The sequence below is a fragment of the Pagrus major genome, chromosome 6 (assembly GCF_040436345.1).
Source record: "Pagrus major chromosome 6, Pma_NU_1.0".
In the NCBI taxonomy this organism is placed as follows: Eukaryota; Metazoa; Chordata; class Actinopteri; order Spariformes; family Sparidae; genus Pagrus; species Pagrus major.
Window position 1 is genome coordinate 3,214,390 of NC_133220.1, and position 23,053 is coordinate 3,237,442.

General features: G+C 40.0%; 3 protein-coding genes across 4 annotated transcripts in view; 2 read left to right on the forward strand and 1 right to left on the reverse strand.

Annotated features, from left to right (window-relative positions):
• The window catches only part of LOC140997859 (butyrophilin subfamily 3 member A2-like), a 152,247-nt gene that overhangs the window by 124,999 nt on the left and 4,195 nt on the right, over positions 1-23,053 (reverse strand). The gene's annotated exons all lie outside the window — the stretch shown is intronic.
• Positions 3,124-13,631, forward strand: LOC140997865 (myelin-oligodendrocyte glycoprotein-like). Of its 2 annotated transcripts, XM_073467926.1 has the most exons (7): positions 3,124-3,719; positions 5,537-5,866; positions 6,171-6,209; positions 7,456-7,729; positions 10,046-10,063; positions 11,673-11,786; positions 11,905-13,631. In XM_073467926.1, the coding sequence occupies exons 1-4, from the start codon at positions 3,650-3,652 to the stop codon at positions 7,548-7,550; spliced, it is 534 nt and encodes a 177-aa protein (XP_073324027.1). In that variant the 5' UTR covers positions 3,124-3,649; the 3' UTR covers positions 7,551-7,729; positions 10,046-10,063; positions 11,673-11,786; positions 11,905-13,631. The 2 variants fall into 2 exon arrangements, with proteins under 2 accessions (XP_073324027.1, XP_073324029.1); XM_073467928.1 differs by lacking the exon at positions 6,171-6,209 and having other exon boundaries at positions 3,126-3,719.
• Positions 14,841-21,134, forward strand: LOC140997861 (butyrophilin-like protein 1). Its single transcript, XM_073467920.1, has 4 exons — positions 14,841-15,009; positions 16,426-16,752; positions 17,056-17,094; positions 18,441-21,134. Exons 1-4 carry the CDS (start codon positions 14,940-14,942, stop codon positions 18,752-18,754), a joined length of 750 nt encoding a protein of 249 aa, XP_073324021.1. The 5' UTR covers positions 14,841-14,939; the 3' UTR covers positions 18,755-21,134.

Below are 23,053 nucleotides of genomic sequence, written 5' to 3' on the forward strand. Positions count from 1 at the left end.
TCCATAAATTTGCTGACAAATCCTGAAAACAGACGCTTCTTACATGTGCAGAACTTGCCTGAGAAATCTCCTGTTTTAAAGTTTCCTTCAGTATCAAAGTAATCCACTGATAGTTGTCTGTTCATCAACAGGTTCACTGCAAACAGGAACTACTAACAGCTAATTCTGCAAAGTTGTGGACTATGAAACTTCACCTGACTTTACATCAGCATGAGGGAGGAGATGATGACTGAGTTTTTGTTTTGTTTGAGTGAACTATTCTTTTAATTGTATTTCCAACAAATTCACACATACTTTGCTGGTATGTGCGTGCACACATGGCTGGCTCTTGTCAATAGACCTTGTGTGTGTGGGTGAGTGTGAGTCAGTTCCTGTTTGAGAAGGCTGCTATATTCCCAGAAACTCGTCTCCTGCATACAATACCTCGTGGTTTCACTGTAAGAAGATAAGGATTGAAAGTAAACCAATAAAAAAGTATCTATTTTATTGTAATGGTTCTCATAAATGCTGCTCAGTGGTTCCAACATGCTCATGCCTGCCCACTGTGGGAAGGTGTGTGTTAACTGAGGGCAGTGTGGGCAGAGGTAAAGAGCAGTTTTGCCCTTTGGAGTCTCACTGTTGGGTTTACCAGCTCTCCTTTCCAGCTCCTTTCAAAACAGCTACAGTAAAGCCACTCCTAAAGAAACCCGCTCTAGACTCGGCTGACATCCGAAACTACAGACCTGTATCCCTTCTCTCATTTCTCTCTAAAACCCTGGAACGTGCCGTCTACAACCAACTGTCCTCCTACCTTTCGCAAAACGACCTCCTTGACCCTAATCAGTCAGGCTTCAGGACTGCTCACTCCACTGAGACGGCCCTCCTCACAGTGACTGAGTCGCTCCGGGCCGCCTGAGCCTCGTCCCACTTGTCAGTCCTCATCCTCCTCGACTTATCCTCTGCGTTTGACAAAGTCAACCACCAAATCCTCCTCTCCACTTTGGCCAAACTTGGCATCGCTGACTCTGCTTTAACCTGATTCACATCATACCCGACAGAACGCACCTTTCAGGTCATGTGGAATGGCTCCTTGTCCAAACCCTGCTCCCTGGAAACTGGTGTCCCTCAAGGCTCAGTACTAGGACCGCTTCTGTTTTCACTATACACTAGATCACCAGGCTTTGCAAACGCATCACATGGATTCTCTTACCACTGTTATGCTGACGACACCCAGCTGTTCCTCTCCTTTCCCCCATCCTCCAACACCCACGTTGCCACGCGCATCTCAGAATGTCTGGCAGACATCTCCGCTTGGACAACTGCCCATCATCTCAAGCTCAACCTTAGTAAAACTAAACCCCTCTTCATCCCGGGGGAAAGACTGCCCTCACATGGACCTGTCAGTCACTGTCGAGGACGTCACAGTATCGCCTTCATCGACTGCGAGGAACCTGGGTGTAATCCTCGACGACGAACGATCCTGCACCCCCAACATCACCGCGGTGGCCCGATCCTGCAGATTTGCCCTCTACAACATCTGCAGGATCCGGTCTTTCCTCACAAAGGAAGCGACGCAACTCCTGGTTCAATGGCTGGTCATCTCCCGCCTCGACTACTGCAACCCGCTCTTGGCTGGACTCCCAGCCTCTGCAACTAAACCGCTGCAACGTATCCAGAACGCTGCAGCACGCCTCGTTTTCAATCTACCCAAACTCTCCCATGTGACCCCCCTCCTCCGCTGTGACCTCCACTGGCTTCCTGTTGTGGCCCGCATCAGATTCAAGACGATGGTGCTGGCCTTCAAGACCGTCAACCGAACTGCACCCATCTACTTCCAAACACTGATCAGACCACACGCCCCTGCGCGAGCACTTCACTCTACTACATCAGCTGGCCGGCTGGTACCGCCATCGCTAAGAGCAAACAAAGACCACCCAGTGAAATCCCGACTCTTCTCTGTTCTGGCACCTCAGTGGTGGAACGAACTCCCGACCAATGTCAGGACAGCAGAGTCACTCGCCATCTTTCGCAAAAGACTCAAGACTCACTTGTTCAGACTTCACCTCGACACCGCATAGCATGACATGACTCCCTCCCCACCCCCCAATCCCCCCCCAACAAAAGCAAAAAAAACCCCCAAACATCATATGCACTTGTATGTTCCTAACTCTAGCACTTACATCATAGCACTTATGAAAGGTATCCTTGATAAATGGCAGCTACTTTGCTCAGAAGAGGGCTTGAATATTCTTTCTATCTTTTCTACTTTATCAACGGTGATATGTTGTGTTTTCTTTCTTGTGACAAATGTACGCGTCTGCTAAATGCCCTAAATGTAAATGTAAATGCAAATGTATCAACATTTTGTGTCAATGTGTTCAACTGAACTGAGTTTGAGATAAAGACTTAGTTTGACGGTGTTGTGAAGCAGCGTGGGAACTTGGGAGTTGTTGTCTTCCCTGTTAAACAGCCTCCACATAGTGCTGCAGGAATGAGTCTTTAAACCCAGAAATAAGTTTAGTCATAAATCGTAATAATACATTTTTGCATTTTTCGTCCCCTCTTCTCAAAGTCAATGGGCTTTTGGTTAAATACCTGAAACATCGTCTGTGGTTAACACATGAGCTTAAGAGATTTGTATGTTTTGTTTCACAACATAAAATACATCAGTAAATAACTCATTTGGATTAAAAACCCACTTATGTGTATTAAAAAGGAGTGAACACTAAACAGAGGTTTTCTGGGACATAAAACCAAGTGTAAAAATGTGATTGCAGTTTTCTCACTCATATATTTTCAATATTTAGCTCATTTTCTTCACATTTAGCTCATTTTCCTCAAATCTGAGGCATAATTGTTGGATTTGTTAGTTAAATGTTGCATCTTAATGGGTCACCTGTAATATTTAGATTCAACATTTACAATTAATATTTAGATTTAACACTTTTAATTTTTTAACAATTTGTCTCAGATGTGAAGAAAATTAGCTAAATATAGAAAATATCAGTTTGAAAACTGCAGCATTTTTTTTACAGCTGAACTGGGGGAGATAATGACTCCAGAAATTTGCTGACAAATCCTGAAAACAGACACTTCTTACATGTGCAGAACTTGCCTGACAAATCTCCTGTTTTTAAGTTTCCTTCAGTCTCAAAGTAATCCACTGATAGTTGTCTGTTCATCAACAGGTTCACTGCAAACAGGAACTACTAACAGCTAATTCGGCAAAGTTTTAATGGAGTTTTATTTCTGTTGCTTTTCCATTTTAAAACAAGTCTCCAGCTACTTCAGTTGTTGAGGAGAGTTTTACTGTGAAGCTCCAGAAATGTTTTGTGGACTATGAAACTTCACCTGACTTTACATCAGCATGAGGGAGGAGATGATGACTGAGTTTCTGTTTTGTTTAAGTGAACTGGTCCTTTAACTGTATTTCCAACAAATTCACACATAATTTGCTGGTATGCATGAGTCATAGTGTAAATATATGGTGATGACGCTTTTGCCGTTTTATTGTGAAGGATTGTACCGGAAGTGTTGCAGCTCTCACTGCCTGCAGGCTGAGAAACAGAAACAGGTTGTGATGAACCAGTCAGGGTGTTGAGGAGTGTGTGAAGCTCCGTCATATAGAGACACCATCAGTGTGGTGAAGTCCTCAGAGGACATCACAACTATGGAGCTTCTTCCTCTCGTGTGTCTCTGTCTGCTGAGCTGCTCTGGAGAAACGTCTGCTGCTGGAGACGGTAAGAAAACTGATCATCACTCACTGACAGTCTTTAATTCTCACTTTGTTTCATCTGAGCAGCGGAACAATGCGGAAACATGCGGGATGTTCATCAGCTGCTTCCTGCTTTAGTGCGTACAAGACACCTGCTCAGCGCTGTGACGTCACACACGCACCCTGATCATCAGCACACATCGATAGTATTGATTGGATTGATGCTCTATAATGATGTGGCGTCTTCACTATTGGTGCGTGTGCGTGCGTGTGCGTCGTCTCCTTCCTGCTGCAGACACGCACAGGTTTCTGTTGAGGTGATGTTGCGTCATCACTAATGTGTGTGTGTGTGTGTGTGTGTGTGTGTGTGTGTGTGTGTGTGAATTCTGACTTTCTGTCTGAACTCGAGTCGATTATAAAAATAATTGATGATTAATATAATAGTTATAGAAGTAATCGATGAAGCGTAGCAGCTCGAGTTTATTCAGTTAGTGTGTGGTCGGGCGGATGTGGTGGGTGGAGCAGTGTGCTTGCGTGCGTGCGTGCGTGTATTTTGTGTACGTGTGTGTTTGTGTGTGTGTGTGTGTGTGTGTGTGTGTGTTTGCCATGTGAAGCTTTAATCTGATGTCCTTTAGAAAGTACAGTGAACATATTTGAATTACAAAGTTAAAAACAACCTGTGTGTTGCAGCTGAGGAACAGGATAGTTTGGTGGTTAGTTGTGTCTTTGAATCCAGTCCAATAAATCAAGATCTGACATGAATAAAACTACAACTTCTCCTGGTGTTATAAAGCTGAAGAGTTTCCAGCTGAATACATTTTGTAACATTCAAACACAAAGCTCAATAACAAAAACCTAATAAACTATACTGTACAGCTTAAAGGTCTACGATCTGAGAAATATTTTAAAAAGCACCCCCCCCCCCCCCCCCCCCCCACACACACACACACACACACACAACCTCCCGCAACAAGCGGCAGAAACCAAATACAGCTTTGAATGCAGAGTAATGATGTCGGATTCATAGGGAAAATTACAACAATGCACGTTGAAACTAACATAAATCTTGTAAGTCATTACAATGTCCACAGCTCAGCTCCACAGCCAAGCTAGCGTAACGCCATTAGCATCATTAGCACCATGACCGCAACACAAACGTGCCCGTAAACCGTAATCTCTTGTTTATGACAGATAAGACACACAAATACACACATCGTAACACTTATATGGTAATCCATCATATTGATTTAGCAAAGGCTTCGTTGAAAACAAACGGACAAGACCGGGAGGAGGGTCAGCAGAACAGCTGAGTAGTGACCGGGCGAGAGGTTGTTATGGAGAAATAAATCCGGACAGGATGAATGAAACCCCAACGTGAAGCGGAGGGTTTCATTCATCTACCTGCATTGCTGCTTCATTTAGCTGCCACGAGCAAATAAATAGGCTGATTTGGTGTAAACATGGTAGCAATTTTAGAAATTGACCAATAGGAGCCATTTGGACCAGATGGCTCCTATTGGTCAATTTCTTTTTCAGTTTTGCAGGCGCTAGAGAAAATGGATTTATTTGGTTCCTTTTACTCTTCACATTGTTTAGGTTGCACTATTGGGCCATAACCACCATCTAAATAATGTTAACAATAATGATCAATCTATCAAATCGTAGACCAGAGCTTTAAATATACTTAAAATATGTCAGTACAAGCACGACACAACCAAAACTATTATGTTAGAGGAAACAGGTGTTGAGTTATTGTTGTGGTGTGTAAAGTTGTTATCTGACTTTGTTTCCTGATGACTCTGCATGTTAACATACTGAGTAACACATGTTTTTATCTTCCAGGTGTCAAAGTGCTTGTGAAAGAAGGCAGTGATGCTGTTTTACCCTGTTCGCTCAGACCCAAGGAGGACATCACAAGACAGACCTTTGACTGGAGGAAAGATGAAAGTCAGAAGGATGTGTTCTTTTATAATTCAGGCATTCATTCCGATAACAGCAACATAGGTCAAGATGAGCAGTTCAAAGGTCGAGTCTCACATTTTCAAGATCAACTGAAGAACAGCAACGCCTCCATAAAGATAATAAAAACAAAGATGGTGGACAGCGGGAACTACAGCTGCATTTTTCCAAATCTTCAGCCGAGACAAACATTCATCATTGAGCTTGTTGTTGGTGAGTGCTTTCATTAAACAGTTAAAGATGTCCGCTCATTTACTGCTGCGACTGGTTCAAGAGTCCCAGATGGACTTTTGTTGTGGTCAGAATACACATCTGGCAGGGCCTCGAGCCCACAGAGCTGCAGCCACATCTGGAGAGATGACCTCTGTATCAAACATGTCTGATATCAGAGACACGCTGCAGATTATGTCTCTGTACAATGAAATTTCAGCCGTCTATAGTAGATGAAACATGACTTTTACACAGTATTACCTGTCTGTTTCAAAACAATCTAACGTGTGTTTGTTTTTCCTTTCAGGTCAAGTCTTAAGAGACAGAACAGGTGAAAACATCCCAGGTGAGTCCTGATTCTGATGACGTCACTCTCCACCTCTGCAGGTGTTTCTGTAAATGTCTTCTCAGGCCTGTCAGTCTAAACACTAACATCTGTGGGCCTGAACCTCTCTGTGTTGAACTGACTGGGATCACTCGTCACTTAAAGGTGGACACGTTTATTATATTATAGTTATACAACAACATCTTTTAATCCAAGAAGCCTGTGTGTTATTAAATCCAATACTTTTATTCAGATTGTCTAATTACATGAAGAAGTTATTGTGTTAGTTAAATAATTAATTGCTGCATTTCCCAAAAAGTCTCCATATAAAGTCTTTTTACTGATGTGACAGAATAATGTAATCTACTTTATTAATGTAGTTTAGTCCCAGGTTCATTCTGGGTTCATGAATTTTAACTTTATGTTTAATGTTTATGTAACAATGTTTATATTTATGTATTGCATCACAGATATTTTAGTATCACAGGAAAGATGCAGGCTCATCTTGTGACAATTCAAAATAAATCAGAATCAATATGACTGTACGTTATTGAGCTAGACAGCTTTTTATGTCACTGGTGTGGAAACTCACATTTATCTCAATAATGGTAATTCACCATCATCAACTTATCAACTAGAGTTTTTATAGCAAACCACAATCAAAGTCTTCATCCTCCCGTCCCTTCACTGGACCAACCTTTAGGGAAGGAAAAGATCATTTAATTTAAAAACATTGAAGCGATGCACCAATCATACGTACGTAGAGTCAAATGTAAGTGCAGCTGGATTCTGTTAGAAACAGTTGTTTCTGTTGGAAAAGTTCACGTCACAGAGTCAAACAAGCTTTGGAGCTTCAGTATCATCTGCTCATCTCTTGGTGCTCTGAACTGTGTTGTTTGTGTAGATGCTGAGAAGAGTTTCTCATATTCAGTCTGCCCTGAATTTTTCTTTCAGGCAGCATAATTAAAGTAGTTCTCACTAACATGTGACACATTAGGTGTGTTTATCTTTGAACACTATGTTTTATATTTTATTACAATCTTTATAGTTCAGTTTAACAAGTTCACTGTATTTGTGTGTCTGCCTCAAACTGGAAACAGTTTAAAATGTTATCGTCACATAAAATGATGCTGGCGGCTTTTATTGTGTTTTTCTCTTCACACTGTAAACTGGATACAAGCAGAGTGTGGATGAACAAAATCCCAATGTTACATTAATAATGCTGAAACTGTCTCTTTATAATCTGTTGTTTATAATGTGTTCACAGGTGCAGCTCCAAAGCCAAATATTGATATACTTGCTGATACAAAGACTCGCGTCTGCTGCAGTGTGAAGCTCACGGTGATCCACCTCTTACAGTAGAGTGGAAGGACAGTGATAACAACACTCTTCATGCTGATGAGCGAAAGGAGTCAAAACAAGAAGATATTCATACATCACTGTCAAGATTACTGTGACCAAGACCGACAACTACAGCTGTGTAGCTACGCAGAAGAATATCAGCCATCAGATTGCTGCTGTGATCCCTGTGCATATCCAAGGTGAGATTCTTCCTAGTTGTGATTTAATATGTAAATAATTTAAAATGTTTTAAACTTAAAATTTTAAAAATTTCTTCATAGAAATGATGACATTAGTTCATCAATCACCAGGGATTATGAATCATGAATCTCATAGTATCAAACTGCAACATACACAAATCTTTATTTTACTTTATATTTCATCATAAAAGTGAAGTTTGAGTCAGAACAGTTGTGTTGGATTGCATCAGATCATTAATGTGGGCCTAATAAAGTGGCCACAGTGTGTTTGTTAGTCTGTGTGTGATGATACATGACTACAATATGAGCACATACACTTGATTCATGTGTTCATTTAGTTCATTAATCAGAGAAACTGTGTTCACTGAGAGAGAAACTCTTAGTCCTGAAACACATTTGAGCTCTGTCTCCTCAAGTCACACTGGTGCTGCTTCTGGTTCTGATGCCACAGGATCTTCATCACTAAATCTTTGTCTCAGTGACATGAAAGAATGATGTTGGTACCAGCTCAGGTCCACTGAGGAGCTCAGACTGAAAGTGGTCCTGAACTCTGAGCCTCCTTTTCTGTGAAGTTTGTGGCTCCTTTCCAGTTGAGAGACAGTTTCCACAAACCAGGTGTAACACACTGAATTTTAGACGTCCACTTCAGGTGTTAAGGGGAATTTATTATGTACAACAGATGTCTGAAAAGACATAAACAGATAAACACACACTTATTAGTGTCCAGAATCGGATGTAAACCAGCTGCACTGTATCTGCTGCGGCTGGACTTCCTCTGCACTTGATACAACGGTTACCACGACAACGGTTGCCCGCAGCAACCACCACGCTATCAGTTGCTACCGCCATCTACTGGCGTAAGGTAGTAACTGTTTCAGCCCGGCCGGGACCAGGTGTGTCTACACAGGTAAATTTAATCAGAAAATGAAGGGGCTGACCAGTTAACAATGCAAACAATATCTCACTAAAATGACCAGGGAGCCACACAGGCCTGTAGTGAAGCTGCACAGGCTGCCTCTTCTGCCTGCTGACTGTTTAAACCCTTTACACCGACTGTTTGTGAGTTCACACCTGGACAAGTTAAATGTGCATACAGGTGGTTATTGAACAAAGATTTCTGCATCGCCAGACTAAAATGAATCACAGCACACAAACTGAGTCTCACACATGATGACACCGATCTGAAATGATGAGTTATGATGAGTGATAATAACAACATGAGTCATTAAACATCAGCACAGATTTTAACTCACTCTGACTAAATATTCATTAAACATTATGATTATATAATATTGCTAGAATTAAAGATTATTGAAGTTACAGAACAGTTGTGTTAGATTACTTTAGATTAGAGCTGCGAGGTACGGCCTGAAAATTATATCACAATATTTTTATGCCACATCCTGATATACGATATGTAACTCAATATATTGAAATTTTCTCAAAAGCACTTCATAAATGTTAGGACGGGGCCACAAAATCAAATATCTCAATATGTTTGACCAAACAGGTCCTACTGTGATAATATTGTAGGGGTGACGATTGTTACTTTCACAAAACATTAACACGATGAGATTTCTGATCACTAATCATCATTAATGTGGATATAATGAGTCAGTGGGTAAAGAAAGTATCAGAACAAGTCGAACAGTCTGGTGAGTTCAGAACATGACGTCACTTTACTGTAATGAGCCTTTAAAACCAGGAACAGACAACAGTTATGATATATCACCATGTGAGAATATCAAATATCTAAGACAACATATAGTCTCACATCATGACAACAGTATATATTGTATATGTTGCTCAGCCCTGCTTTAGATTGTACAGGTGTTCCTATTAAAGTGGCCACACCCGAGCCCTGTTAACAGAAGGGGACAAGCTTTTAATGACCCTGTGTTTCACATTTCATAACACATTTTCTTTATTACTTTAATGTAAATAGTCAACAAAGTTCACATGACGTCCTTTAATGTTTTTTTTAAGCCCAACAAATGTGTAAAAGTTCAGGAGCTGCTGTAAAGTCTTCACTGTTGATGTGTTTCTGTCATGATGTGAGTCAGAAAAAGTGTTTAAGTTGATGAAAAAAGAGAAGTTAGAGAAGTTTTACTCGTCTTGTTCTGTCTAACAATGTAACGAGGTGTAATTAAGGTTCCTGTTTCTCTGTTCTTCATGTTTCTCTCCTTCTTAAACACACTGTAATCCTCATGTACAAGCAGAGAAGTGATGAACAGGAAACATCACCACGTTTCATTTATAATCTCGTAATTGTCCTTTATAACTGATGTCTCACTACATGTCTTGTTATCTTCACAGGTGCAGCTCCAGAACCAGGTGAGATTCTGTTCTCGTCGTGTTGTTTCACAAACAGCTGGAGGAGTGAGTGCAGTCAGTAGTGCAGCAGTGGATGAGTGAAGATGTGCTGTGTGGATGTTGAGCTGTAAAAACAAACCAAAGGAAACCAAAAGCCCCGACACAAAGATGTGTGAGCAGATGTTCTGAAGGATTTCTATACATGGAGCACATCAGGCCCAGGTGTGTCCCCTGCTGCTGATGAAGCTCCCAACAGGTCTGCAGCCCTGGAGACAGAAAGCACAGCAACAGCAGAGTGAAGCCGTCAGAGAGGCCGTCACTGTGAGCTCTGTTTAGATTAGAGAGATTAGAGAGAGACTTTATTAATCCCAATGACAAACTGCAGCGTTACAGCAGCCGAGTTACACATGAATCACACAACAAACACCATGAAGACACTCAGACAGGAAGAGAAGAGTTTACTCACTGATGACTTTATTATTTTATTTCTCAACTACAAACTGAACTCAGACTGAAAACTAGGAGCAAACTTTACCTCTGAATATACACAATGATAGTTCCTGTAATAATATGAGATCATGGAGGCTTTGAACTGAGCTTTTACTGGACAGTTAACACTTGTCATTAGTACCATTGTATTCAGGCTGTAACTACGAGTCTCCAACATTAACTATCAGTTTATAATTGTAGTCATTGTGACTATTAAAGCAGCAGAAGCTGGTCAGAGATCTCCTGAAGGATTTGATGCTGAAGGATGAATTCAGATTCAGAAATCATGAGCAAACCTGATGTTTCACAGCAACATAAATGATCCAACTCTGCAACATGTTCCTGAAATCAAATATGGATCCTGCTGTGATCTTTGGTGAGCTTTTGTTGGCTGAGACAGAAGAATTGTTCTGATTATATTATTTAAGAATCTGTGTGGAGAGATGTGAAACTGTGTCTCAGTCTATATGTGTCTGTAAGAATCTCTAAATATTGATTCTGTTCTTTTATTAATGAGTTAAAGTATATTTATGTTTAATAGTCGGAGCTTCAACAGACTCACGCTTCATAAAACCTGCGACTGTGTGTTGATCTGCTCCCATCAGGCCCAATAACTGTGGAGCCGACCAGCACCAAGAAGCTCACAGTGATTTTAACCTTCATGTTTCTGGACAGTAGTCAGTGGTGGAAGAAGTACTCGGATACTTTACTGAAGTGAAAGAAGCAGAAACACAAAGTAAAAATACTCTGTTACAAGTAAAAGTCCACTTGAGTAAAAGTGTAAAAGTATCAGTAAAAGTATTGTGAAGAAGTTTTATATTTTATCAGGTGATCCTGTGTTTTTACTGTCAGATCAAAGTGATGGACTGTAACTAAGTCTATTTATTTCTTCACTGCTGGGACCAGAACCAGAAGCAGCCTCTGAGCTGTGGAGCCCAGCAGGAGGAAACTGGACCTGAGATCAGAGCTCACATCACTGTTCCTGCTCACATTCATCCCAGTGGAGTTTTCATGTGAAACAAGTTCAGATTTCAGGAGCAGACTCACCTTTAGTTGTTCTGTGTGAGCTGTGAGGTCCAGTCTGCTGTTTATCATCTGCACTGACCTTCTGACTGATGCACTCACTTTGTATCTGTTTCAGGACTTTCTGCTGGAGTGATTACTGCTATTGTAGTACCCATCCTCCTTTTAGTTGTTGTTGCTGTTCTAGCTGGGCTTTGCATCAACAATTTCAGGAAAGAAAATCGTAAGAAAAGTAAGTTATCTCATGTTTAGAGTCTTGACAGTTGTTTTATTTTCTCAGACATTAATCATCTTGTTGGTATTTACATTTGTGATTTTCTTGAATGTAACTTTGTTTTCTTTTCCTGCAGATGAGGAGATAAGACAACTACGGTCTCAACTCAGTTCAGCAACACCACTGAATCAACCTGATCCAAAACAGTAACTATCTCTACATGTGCTGTGAAGTTCTCTGCTGTGTGTGTTTCCACCATGCTGGATGATGGTGAGGACATTTTGTCTGGTCTTCTCTTATTTCAGGCAGTTTGAGGATTTAAACTTGGTTTTAAAGTTAAAATTAATTTCAGGTTGTGTTGAGGCAGATAATTGAGATGGAAGCAAGATAAAAAAATGAAGGCTGTTTGTCGATGTGCATGTTTCTCATTAACACGACCTCAATCTGTCCCTGAACTAAACCAACTGTTTTTATACTCTGACCTCACAATCTGAACCTTATCAGAAGTGTTGAGGAGAGTATTATAACAGCATGTCTGTTCGATGATCTACAGAGCTGACTCACAATTAATATACAAGATATACACATATACAGTCCTCGACTTTATCTCACAGCACTCAGTCACAAATAGTGTCCAGGTCAAGTGTAGGACCCAGAATCCTGTCATTAGGGACTTAATGAAACCAGAACAAGACCGTCCAAGTTTTATATACGTGTTCAGAGCCGAGGGGCTCGGACCAAAAAAGTGCCGTCACACGTCGCTGGTTCGATCCCCGGCTCCTCCCGTCCACATGTCCAAGTGTCCTCGAGCAACAGGCTGAAGCCCAAACTGCTCCCGATGGTCAGACCAGCACCTTGTATGGTAGCTCACTGCCATCGGTGAGTGAGTGAGTGAGTGAGTGAGTGAGTGAGTGAGTGAGTGAGTGAGTGAGTGAATGGATGAATGAGGGCAGCAGTGCTGTATAAATGCCGTCTATTGACCAAATATTATCAGACTGCTTGTAGCGCTTAAAGCTCCTGACTGAGCTCCACATGTGCTTTAAAACCATCAGACTTCACTGAACTAAAGCTGCTGTTAACACTGTCAGTCAGTGTGAACACTTTGTAGCTGCAAGTAAATATAATGTGACTTTTATATTTTATATTGGTGTTATTGTCATTACTTGGGACTTATGGAAGGCCAGAAAAATTATTCCCATGTTAAATCATAATTATGAGATGAATGAAGTAAAGATTAAGACATAAAACCTCAAAATTATGGGACCAAAAGTCAAAATTATAAGAAAATGAAGTAAAATAAATCAACATAATGCATTAAAAAATCATAATTGTTAGATAAAAACTTTTTTTTTCAGTTTTTCTCACATAATTTTGTCTTTTATCTCATAATTATGATTTACCATGGGAGTATTTTATTTTCTATGAAGGCTTATTTTATTTTTATATTTGTATGCTTCTTTGTATTTGTTAAGGTTCTGATCCAGAGTCTGTCAGGTCCAGTTACACACTGAACTCTACACTCAGTGTCCAGTTTATTAGGTACAGCGAGCTGAAGCTGATGCAGTCTGATACAACAGTCGTGCAGTAAATCCTCCTTCATGAAGGTTCAATGTTCAGTTTGTGCAGCTGTTGAACTGTTGTGTCTTATTCTGGCAGCTGTTTTTATTATTTATCAGAGTTCATGTATGTTTCTGTTCACTGATGATGCACTTGTAGTGTTTCATGTCACTTCAGGCAGCGCTTCATCATTTCTATACAAAAGTTTGAATAAAACATGAAAAATGTCAAAACTGTGTGTTGTGACTGTTTCTGATGTTTCTGTGTTCAAACTGTGATCAAAGAAATAAAAGTGATTTTAATTTATGGGTCTGATTCTGAGATGATCTGTGTTTTACAGCAGCTGTCAGGACACCAAAGAGACAACAGAGCAGATAAATCCTCTTTAAAACAAGGTTTCTAGAGACAGTTTACCTCACTGACAGCTTCATGAATGGAGATTACAGCTGAATGTAAAGAAATCCTCATGTCTGTGTAACGAGGCCTGAGTCTGTGAGGAGACAACATGATCCAGACCTGCTGACGGCTGTTTCTTCTCAGGACTTTGTCAGCAGGATTGAGAACAGGGACTTGCTCTTCTGCTGCCGGAGGAAACAGCTGCTGATGAGGTCAAAGCATCTGAGAGAGAAACAGCTCCATGTTTTATTTACTCTCATTTATTTATTCTCACAGCTGGAGCGTTAACTGTTCATGCACCTGCACCAGGTGTGTTGTTTCATCGAGCAGCCACAGGAAGTGAAATCTGTCAGAGACGTTAGCGCCACCTGCTGCTGTTTGACTGAAGTGTTTTGAGCTGCTTCTGTTTGTGTGTCAGGTTGAATGATGACATGAATCTCAGGAGGACAAACACACTCAGTGAGGCTGTTTTACACTTTTATGGAGCACTGATTGTGATGTGTGTTGTTGTGGCATCATTGCTGCTGCAGATGTGTGTGTCTGAGTGTGTGTTTGGTGTTTGTGCCTCACACAGCTCTCTTCTGGAGAAGAAGGGTGATGTTAGCTGAAACACAGAACTGACTGAATAACTCTGGCTGATGAAATACTCTGACAAACAAAGGCTGCTTTCAGAAGACTTCAACAGATCAAAGTTTCACTGCTCATCTCAAAGGACCTTTAGTAGATTATTACAGAGAGACAGCTGTGTGTGTGTCAGTGTGAAAACTACTGACAGGGATTGTTCCTGTCCTCAGCTGACTGCAGACTCTGACCTGTCTCATGACGTCATGGCGATGAGATCACAGAAAGGGTTCAAATAATGTCCCAGATTACCGAAATTCACCTGCAGATATTTGTTTAAATCAAAAGTTGTCAGAACAATAAAGACCTCAGTGAAGTACAGGTACCTGAAAAATCTACTCAAGTACAGTAACAAAGTATTTGTACTTCGTTACTTCCCTCCTCTCAGTGGACCAACACCCAGACAAAATGCGATGGCAGCTGCAGGCCTGGTGATGGCGCTTTTATTCTGAAATATTAGTACCGGAAGTGCCGCAGCTGCAGGCTGAGGAGCAGAAACAGGTTGTGATGAACCAGTCAGGGTGTTGAGGAGTGTGTGAAGCTCCGTCATATAGAGACACCATCAGTGTGGTGAAGTCCTCAGAGGACATCACAACTATGGAGCTTCTTCCTCTCGTGTGTCTCTGTCTGCTGAGCTGCTCTGGAGAAACGTCTGCTGCTGGAGACGGTAAGAAAACTGATCATCACTCACTGACAGTTTTTAATTCTCACTGTGACGTCACACACGCACCCTGATCATCAGCACACATCGATAGTATTGATTGGATCGATTACAGAAGAATTACAGCTGGATGATGCTGAGTTTTAATCTCGAAATGCTCTGTAATGATGTCGTCATCACTGCTGTGCGTGCGCGTGCGTGCATACGTCCCTGCGTGCGTGTGCGTGTGCGTCGTCTCCATCCTGCTGCAGACACGCACAGGTTTCACAGAAACGCTCGTGCAGACATGAAACCTTCAGGATGTTGTGATTGTTGGACTTTGACTCTTAAAGTTCAGTTCACTTTGAACTAAAGTAGTTCCCTCAATAAAACAGAGACGTGGCGCAGATCTTCATCAGGAAGGACTTGATAGTTATTGGATCGTTAATGAGTTACATATAAACTATATAGTAGATAATGAGTTACCACAGGACAGACTGGGAGACACGTTATCGATCAATCATCAGCTGATGATGAGTTCATGGTGACGTTCATTACTGATTAGCTTCGGCTATAAAAGCTGTAGTGTGCAGCAGGTTTAACACAAACTGGTCCCTCAACAATTAAACATTAAATACATTAATACATAAATAAATATCTGTGGGTTAGAGTCACTTTATTCATGAGTTATATATGAATCAGTGTGAAACATGATACTGAATAGTTACCAAGTCAGATCATTAGTTAATCATTAGTTAATCATTAGTTACTCTTTAGTGAGAGAGGAGAGAATAAGCAGTTTAATCTGAGTGCTGTCCTTTATTTTTATCGTTGTTTACTCTTTAGTGAAATATAATACCAAGTAGTTACCAGGTGGACTCATTGATTATTAATAGTATTGATTGGATTGATGCTCTATAATGATGTGGCGTCTTCACTATTGGTGCGTGTGTGTCGTCTCCTTCCTGCTTCAGACACTCACAGGTTTCTGTTGATGTGATGTTGCGTCATCACTAATGTGTGTGTGTGTGTGTGTGTGTGTGTGTGTGTGTGTGTGTGTGTGTGTGTGTGTGTGTGTCTGTGTGTTGCAGCTGAGGAACAGGATAGTTTGGTGGTTAGTTGTGTCTTTGAATCCAGTCCAATAAATCAAGATGAATGAATAAAACTACAACTTCTCCTGGTGTTATAAAGCTGAAGAGTTTCCAGCTGAATACATTTTGTAAAATTCAAACACAAGGCTCAATAACAAAAACCTAATAAACTATACTGTACAGCTTAAATATACTTAAAATATGTCAGTACAAGCACGACACAACCAAAACTATTATGTTAGAGGAAACAGGTGTTGAGTTATTGTTGTGGTTTGTAAAGTTGTTATCTGACTTTGTTTCCTGGTGACTCTGCATGTTAACATACTGAGTAACACATGTTTTTATCTTCCAGGTGTCAAAGTGGTCGTGAAAGAAGATGATGATGCTGTTTTACCCTGTTCGCTCAGCACCAAGGAGGACATCACAGCAAAGCTGTTTGACTGGAAGAAAGACGGTCAGAAGGAGGTGTTCTTCTATGATTCAGGCAGTCATTACAATAACGGCCGTCCAGGTCAAGATGAGCAGTTCACAGGTCGAGTCTCACATTTTCAAGATCAACTGAAGAACGGCGACGCCTCCATAAAGATAATAAAAACAAAGATGGCCGACAGCGGGACCTACAGCTGCGATTTTCCACGTCTTCAGCCGAGACAAACATTCTACATTGAGCTTGTTGTTGGTGAGTGCTTTCATTAAACAGTTAAAGATGTCCGCTCATTTACTGCTGCGACTGGTTCAAGAGTCCCAGATGGACTTTTGTTGTGGTCAGAATACACATCTGGCAGGGCCTCGAGCCCACAGAGCTGCAGCCACATCTGGAGAGATGACCTCTGTATCAAACATGCAGATATCAGAGACACGCTGCAGATTATGTCTCTGTGCAATGAAATTTCAGCCGTCTATAGTAGATGAAATATGACTTTTACACAGTATTACCTGTCTGTTTCAAAACAATCTAACATGTGTTTGTTTTTCCTTTCAGATCAAGTCTTAAGAGACAGAACAGGTGAAAACATCCCAGGTGAGTCGTGATTCTGATGACGTCACTCTCCACCTCTGCAGGTGTTTCTGTAAATGTCTTCTCAGGCCTGTCAGTCTAAACACTAACATCTGTGGGCCTGAACCTCTCTGTGTTGAACTGACTGGGATCAGTCGTCACTTAAAGGTGGACACGTTTATTATATTATAGTTATACAACAACATCTTTTAATCCAAGAAGCCTGTGTGTTATTAAATCTAATACTTTTATTCAGATTGTCTAATTACATGAAGAAGTAATTGTGCAATATGCTGCAGTAAAATAATTCATTACTGCATTTCCCAAAAAGTCTCCATATAAAGTCTTTTTGCTGACGTGACAGAATAATGTAATCTACTTTATTAATGTAGTTTAGTCCCAGGTTCATTCTGGGTTCATGAATTTTAACTTCATGTTTAATATTTATGTCACAATCCTTCTGAGTCCCAACATCACAATATTCCTTTTATTCTTTTTAATCTCAGTAATGATCAAATAGTTTCGCTGTAGCTGAAAGAAGCTCTTTCTGAAGCAGCAGTGACATTTGAAGCCTCTGACATCATCAATATACTCGTCATCATCAAACTTCACCTGATATTCTTCACCTGACACAAGCTCTGACACAGCGGCAGCCATCATATGGTCTTTTTGAGGTTCCTAACTCAGGACAACAACTCCTGCACACTGTTGACCTCAATCAGGAATTAATTTAATAATGTTTTGGTACAAAGACCTTCATCAGGTTCCATCAGGGAAATGCTGAATGCTTCAATGTTGCTTTTTGTTTCCTCCTTTAGTGTGAAAATACACTGAACTAGGTTTGTCAGTATTATCCAGAAAATAATTACAATTCATAATATTATTTTTATAATCATTAAAATATGCGGAAAACTTTTAAATGGGCTCTAAAACAGACTGGAATAACTTTTTCTTTTATTTCTTTTGTTAAGAAAATTTTTTATTTATTGCATCACAGATATTTTAGTATCACAGGAAAGATGCAGGCTCATCTTATGACAATTCAAAATAAATCAGGAAATCAATATGACTGTACGTTATTGAGCTAGACAGCTTTTTTATGTCACTGGTGTGGAAACTCACAATTATCCCAATAATGGTAATTCACTCAACCAACCCTGTGTTTTTATTGCAGTCTGCTAAACTGGACCATCCTTCATTAAAGGAAAATAAATAATCCCATCCCACATTATCTATGTTGGACCCTCTTTTAACAAATGTATTATTGATTTTTAATTCAGGCAGCATACTGTAATTAAAGTATTTCTCACAAACACAATTAAGGCTCATTGTTGCATCAGGTACATAAAAGTGTATGTGTTTGTTCACAGGTGCAGCTCCAGAGCCAAATATAAAGACACTTGATCAAACAAAGGACAGGGCGCTGCTGCAGTGTGAAGCTCATGGTGATCCACTTCCTACAGTAGAGTGGAAGGACAGTGATAACAACACTCTTAATGCTGATTCACCACAGATCTCAGAAAGAGGAGGTCGTTCATACATCACTGTCAAGACTACTGTGACCAAGACCGACCGCTATCGCTGTGTCGCTACGCAGAAGGAAAACAGCCATCAGATATCTGCTGAGACCTCTGTGTATATTCAAGGTGAGATTCTTCCTAGTTGTGATTTTATATGTAAATAATTTTAAAGTTTGAAACTGAGTGAAAAATGTCTTCATAGAAATGATGACGCTGGTTCATCAGTCACCAGAGATTAGAGAGAGAATGAACTTGTATTAATTATTAACACTATATGTGCTGTATGTGATGCAGTTAGATTCCCAGTATTACACTCACTCTCTTTACAGTAAATATATTTCAGAGGAAACATCTGAGGACAGTTATGAAGCTCATTGAGAAGTTTTGTGCATCATGAATCTCATAGTATCAAACTGCAACATACACAAATCTTTATTTTACTTTATATTTCATCATGAAAGTGAAGTTTGAGTCAGGACAGTTGTGTTGGATTGCATCAGATCATTAATGTGGGCCTAATAAAGTGGCCACAGTGTGTTTGTTATTCTGTGTGTGATGATACATGACTACAATATGAGCACATACACTTGATTCATGTGTTCATTTAGTTCATTAATCAGAGAAACTGTGTTCACTGAGAGAGAAACTCTTAGTCCTGAAACACATTTGAGCTCTGTCTCCTCAAGTCACACTGGTGCTGCTTCTGGTTCTGATGCCACAGGATCTTCATCACTAAATCTTTGTCTCAGTGACATGAAAGAATGATGTTGGTACCAGCTCAGGTCCACTGAGGAGCTCAGACTGAAAGTGGTCCTGAACTCTGAGCCTCCTTTTCTGTGAAGTTTGTGGCTCCTTTCCAGTTGAGAGACAGTTTCCACAAACCAGGTGTAACACACTGAATTTTAGACGTCCACTTCAGGTGTTAAGGGGAATTTATTATGTACAAAAGATGTCTGAACAGACATAAACAGATAAACACACACGTATTAGTGTCCAGAATCGGATGTAAACCAGCTGCACTGTATCTGCTGCGGCTGGACTTCCTCTGCACTTGATACAACGGTTACCACGACAACGGTTGCCCGCAGCAACCACCACGCTTTCAGTTGCTACCGCCATCTACTGGCGTCAGGTAGTAACTGTTTCAGCCCGGCCGGGACCAGGTGTGTCTACACAGGTAAATTTAATCAGAAAATGAAGGGGGCTGACCAGTTAACAATGCAAACAATATCTCACTAAAATGACCAGGGAGCCACACAGGCCTGTAGTGAAGCTGCACAGGCTGCCTCTTCTGCTGCTGACTGTTTCAATCCTTTACACCGACTGTTTGTGAGTTCACACCTGGACAAGTTAAATGTACAGGTGTAAATCTACAAACTGAACTCAGACTGAAAACTAGGAGCAAACTTTAACTCTGCATATAATTATATTTTATGAGTTTAGATCAAAGTAACTAGTAACTTTATCTGTCTGATTAATGTAGTGGAGTAAAAAGTACAATATTACCTCTGAAATATAGTGAAGTAGAAGTATAAAGTTACATAAATTAGAGTACAATAATAAGCTCAGTACTTGAGTACTTGTACCCGTCTCTCTCTGAATGTTTGTTAATCTGAGTTGTTGTCAGAGACTCAAACAAAAGCTTTTAAACACTTAATGTTTCATATTTTAAAACACATTTTTTTCTCTGACTTTAGTGAAATAAAAAATATATCAGGCAACAAATCTCATGTGATGTCAATTCAAGATAATTTTTTTAGTGAGTCGTGATCTTTTTTTTATCAACTTAAAGCTTTTTAAACTTAAAACAGTCGCGATCATCGACTGTATAAAATATAGTCGAAGCCTTCAGGTGTGAAAGTGCCTTAAACCTGCAGTCTTTCTACCGACCAGCAGGGGGCGACTCCACTGGGCTCAGAAAGAGGTGTGATTGTGTGGAAGCTGCTTCTCACCTGATTTATTCCCTCAGTAAACAGTCTCCTGATGAGTTCATGGCCTCAGTCTCTAGTTTCAAGTCTTCTTCAACTCAACATGATGTTCATTTAGTCAGTTATGGTCCCAGTGACAGTAAAATAGATGAAGAAGCAGGGTGTGATTTAGGGCCTGAAAACCTTCATTCATGCTGAAACCCATGTGCCTCTTAATGGTGACATCATTCTTAGTGTTCAATGATTTTAAAAAGACTTTGTCGTCCTGGTTTTTACCTTCAATAATTAAATTGCTCATTTAGAAACTGTATTTTGTGTTAACTCAGGTTGTCTCTGCCTCATATTTGATTCTGTTTGAACATCTGAAACAATTAAATGTGACAAATATACAAACATGGAATAAATCAGGAAGGAGTCAGATACTTCTTCATGACACTGAACATAAAGGCTGTGGAGCTGCAGTTTTTACTGGACGATGTAAACTTGTAATTATAACCGTTGTGTTGCAGTGAAGGTCCAACATGACAAACAGCTTCCTGGTACTTTATTCATTAACTGCAGCAGAGTTGGTTAATTACAAGATGAATTAACTTAAAATCCAGCATTAAGTTTTGACTTAAAGTGAAAATAAGCTGAAAACATCAGATGAACTGTGACACTGTGGTTTATACATCTGAGCAGGAGTCTTCCTCTTCTGTCTGAGCCTGAAACCAGGAGTGAAGAAATGTTCAGCACCTCCAACATTTACTGATGTTTGACTGTGACTGAGAATCAGAGTCTTCATGACACCGTTTGTCCACTAGAGGGCAGCACCAGGCTCATTTTTACACTGTAAAAAGTCCCTCTCATTACATAAAGTCACACTTTTTATTAATCAGATCTAAAGGATCCTCATCAGATTTTTTTCCCTCTTACAAATATTTATAAATGTTAGAAGTCCAGTCTTGGTCACATTTTTATTTTTTTACTGCTGAAAAGATTATACATGATTTTGTCCCTGAAACCTCCTTCAGCTTATTCTGATTGATTGAGTCTTAATATAATACTGTGTTGGATGAAGTCTGGCTGCCTTTTCACTTGAAACTGAGTGTAACTGTTTTTATTCTACATTATAGTTACAGACTGTCTCCTCCTCCCTACACTCGTATTCTAAGGGAAATTTATTTGTCAAAAAAAGAGACAAAAACACAGTAAATAAAGTTAAAGATTGATTTGATTGCATTTTTGTTTTAAAATTTCTACATATATTGACATAATATTGTTCTTGTGAATTTTTCTGGTCGAGATAATCATGTAGTGAAGATCTGATAGTGACAGCCCGACTCCTAAAACACTATCACCTCGGCAAAATGCAACTTTTTCATTCAAGCAGCTTTTAAACTCTGTGATCCATAATTGTATTATTAGGATGAATGTAAAGTTTTGTTTGGGCAGAATTTAATGTATGAAGTTAAAGTGTCAGTAAATGAATCACCATCATGCAAAGAAGTCAAACAAAGTGCCTCATGTTGTCCTCAGAGTTGTTCTCCAAACCTGAGTCTCCTCAGAGGTTTTTCAGTTTTCATCTGATTTTGCAGACGATGTTTCATACAGTGATCCGACCTCGTTAAACGCTGGCCGACTGCTTCAGATGCGTCTTTATACTGAGGTCACAGAAGAGTCTAGACTCTGATTAGCTGGATGTGGATTAACGTTTAGTAACAGGACAATATAACCAGACCCTTATGATGTATGTGCTTTGTTGCTTCAAAATTAATGGGCCTGTATTAAACTACAAGTAACCATAGCAACAATACTGACTGACTAACTAACGGAAAAGGGCTCAAAGCTAAAATACTCAACACAAACCAACTCTTGATAAAAGAAGTAAACAGCAAAAGGGGGCTGCAACTATCGATTATGTTCATTATTGATTAATCTTATTATTGAGTTATAGATGTGTTTGTGTAATATGTGTTTTGTTATGTGTTTCAGAGGAAACATCCAGCAAAGTGATCATTGGTGTCATCGGAGCTGTTGTCGGAGTAGGTGTTGGAGCAGTTGTTGGAGCTGTTGTTGTTTATTTTGTATTAAAGTCTCGGAGGTCTGGAGGTTCAAACGCTGCTACAAACGGCACTAATAATGGTAAGTTTGAATAATATACATACAATGATAATTCAAAGTCACAGAATAAAAAAATAATTGTGTCTTAAATAAAATCTCAACACTCTTGTTGTTGTTGTTGTTGTTGTTGTTGTTGTTCCTCTTCTTCTCCTCCTCTCTGGTTGACAAATTATGTAAAGGCGCATGTGTTTCTACATTTCCTCAAACTTGTCTCTCATTTCTGTTTTGCAGTGTATAGTTAATATTCAGCTGACTTACAGTATGTACAGATACCGATCTATTAGTGGTGATAATATTGATCAGTATTTTGGACCTACAGGTTTATAGGTTGGGCTGCAGAATGACATCAAGATAAAACCTGTAAAAGGGAAACGTATAGATTATAGTTTGTGCCGTCTGAACATGATTAAAACAGATTTTGATTCATGTTCA